The sequence below is a fragment of the Trichechus manatus genome, unplaced genomic scaffold (genome assembly GCF_000243295.1).
Source record: "Trichechus manatus latirostris isolate Lorelei unplaced genomic scaffold, TriManLat1.0 scaffold00042, whole genome shotgun sequence".
Taxonomy (NCBI): domain Eukaryota; kingdom Metazoa; phylum Chordata; class Mammalia; order Sirenia; family Trichechidae; genus Trichechus; species Trichechus manatus.
Genome location: NW_004443978.1, coordinates 7560079 through 7562071, shown reverse-complemented (window position 1 = coordinate 7562071; position 1993 = coordinate 7560079). Strand labels below are relative to the sequence as shown.

General features: G+C 63.2%; 1 protein-coding gene across 1 annotated transcript in view; it reads left to right on the top strand.

Moving 5' to 3' along the window:
- Window positions 1-1901: 1901 nt before the first annotated feature.
- The window catches only part of INSM1 (INSM transcriptional repressor 1), a 1582-nt gene continuing 1490 nt past the window's right edge, over window positions 1902-1993 (top strand). Inside the window, exon 1 of the mRNA XM_004376481.1 lies at window positions 1902-1985. Coding sequence (XP_004376538.1) covers window positions 1902-1985 — 84 coding nt within the window. The remainder of the gene's footprint in view (window positions 1986-1993) is intronic.

Below are 1993 nucleotides of genomic sequence, written 5' to 3'. Positions count from 1 at the left end.
TCCAAAACAATTAAATACGTTCAGGGGAATTAAGCGCAAGTAAGACTCTTTCAGCAAAAATCTATCCGCGTGCACAGTTTTGCAGAAAAAGTCTGTTTCCTTCCCTTTCAATAAAGTGACATTTTTCTACAACATATGACACTGTATGTGGCTTTGCTGTTTTTTTCCCCAGTGATGTGCACTCGTGGGGTTCTGCCCCCGCCCCCGGAGATTCTGCCTTGTGTGTTTCCTCGAGCTGTGTTGGAAAGTGGATGGAGGCAGAGGGCCGGGTCTGAGTCCAAGCCGGGCGGCGGCGGGGGGTGGGTGGGTCTTCCCCGTTGTCTTTTCCTGGTGGCACGGGGGGAGGTGGCTTGTCCTCTTGGAGGCCGCAGCCTGCCTGGGAGGACAGATTGCCCCCCTCCCCCCAGCCAGCAGCACGCGTCTCTTTTGCGTCCAGATTGGCCGCGGCCGGCGCTCAATAGCAAGAGGTTAATTTCCTTCACAAAGGTGAAGGGGCACGGTTCCGGGGGGGCCCCAGCGCCCAGACAGGCGGCCCCTTTATTCCGCAGCGCCATGATTGGAGCCCTTGATTTAGCATCTGATGTCAACCGGCAGACAAAATACCCGCTCCGAATGAAAATGTATGAGGCCGCGCGGGAAGGGCGGAAACCAACTTCACCGGGGCGCACGCGGCTGATCGTGCGTTACGGGCTTCGGCCAAATCCACCCGGATCGGCCCAGTCCTGGGCGGCGCGGGGGCTCCGAGCGGCGTCGGTAGGGGCTCTCCAAGGATGCCGGTGCCCGAGCACCGGGGAACTTAAAAAAGAAAAGTTCAGAAATTCAAGTTCCTTTTGGAATCCAGCCCAGCCTGCCCCCGATTCCCCACGTCTGCGGGCGACTGAAGAAGTGCGATGCCAACTGTTTCCCAAACTCGAAAGAAATCGTTCTGGGACCCGCGGATGCGCTGAGGCTGTGGGCACTAACATTATGCTTCTGTTGCAGTCAGAAAGGCCAAGTCCTCCCACCAAACTCGGAACTCCGGGCTCCATTTTCATTTAAACCTGGGTACCGCGGCCCATCCGTCCGGGGCGCAGGCTGGGGGCTCTTGGCTGCCGCGGTTTTGCAGCTATTTTCGATTCTTAATTATTTCTGAAACTCTACACAGAGCTCGGGAGCAGCCCCCAGGCCCGGTCGTCGCCCCGCAGCAGCGCTCCCAGGTCCCGGTGCCTGCTGCTGTACCCCACCCCACCCAATCAGCGCGCACCACTTCCCCCTCTGCTCTGGCTCGCGTATTGAGACCTCCTGACATATTTGAGGCCATTCTTGTCTTTTGTTGCTATTTTGCTCGCGACCCGCGGGTAATCCCCAGTAGGGAAGGGGGGGCGCATTGTCGTGCTGATGGACGGGCCCATTTGGCGGCCCCGCGCCCCCCGGAGGAGAGACACAAAGCCCAGGCACGTGCGCCTCCCATAGAGGAGCAGCCGACCGTGAAGAGAGGCGGGGCCGGGCGTGTGCCGGGGCCGGGCGGGGCGCGGCGCCAGGCGGAGTAGCGAGGGGCGCTCGCGGGGGCCCCGCGCCCTCAGGTACATCTGCTGCACCTACCGGGCGACCCCCGAGTCCTGGCTCCCTTTCTGCAGCCCCGTCGCCCTCCCACCCTACCAGGCGGAGGAGCTGCGGACACGCTGATTGGCTCCGGTGGAAGCGGGAGGCGAGAACAATGGCCCCCTCCCCCCGTTAAAAGGAAGCGGCTCCCAGACCTGGGGACAGGGACGCGCGTGCGGGGCGCAGAGCTGGGCCGAGCCGCCGGTGCCACGCGAGTCCGCCGCCGCTGCGCCAGGCCATGGGCCGAGGGTACTGAGGGCGGCCGGGGCAGAGCGTGGAGGTGGGAGTGAGCCAGCGCCTTGGCCGCGCGCCGCGCCAAGATGCCCCGCGGCTTCCTGGTGAAGCGCAGCAAGAAGTCCACCCCGGTGTCCTACCGGGTCCGCGGCGGCGAGGACGGCGACCACGCGCTGCT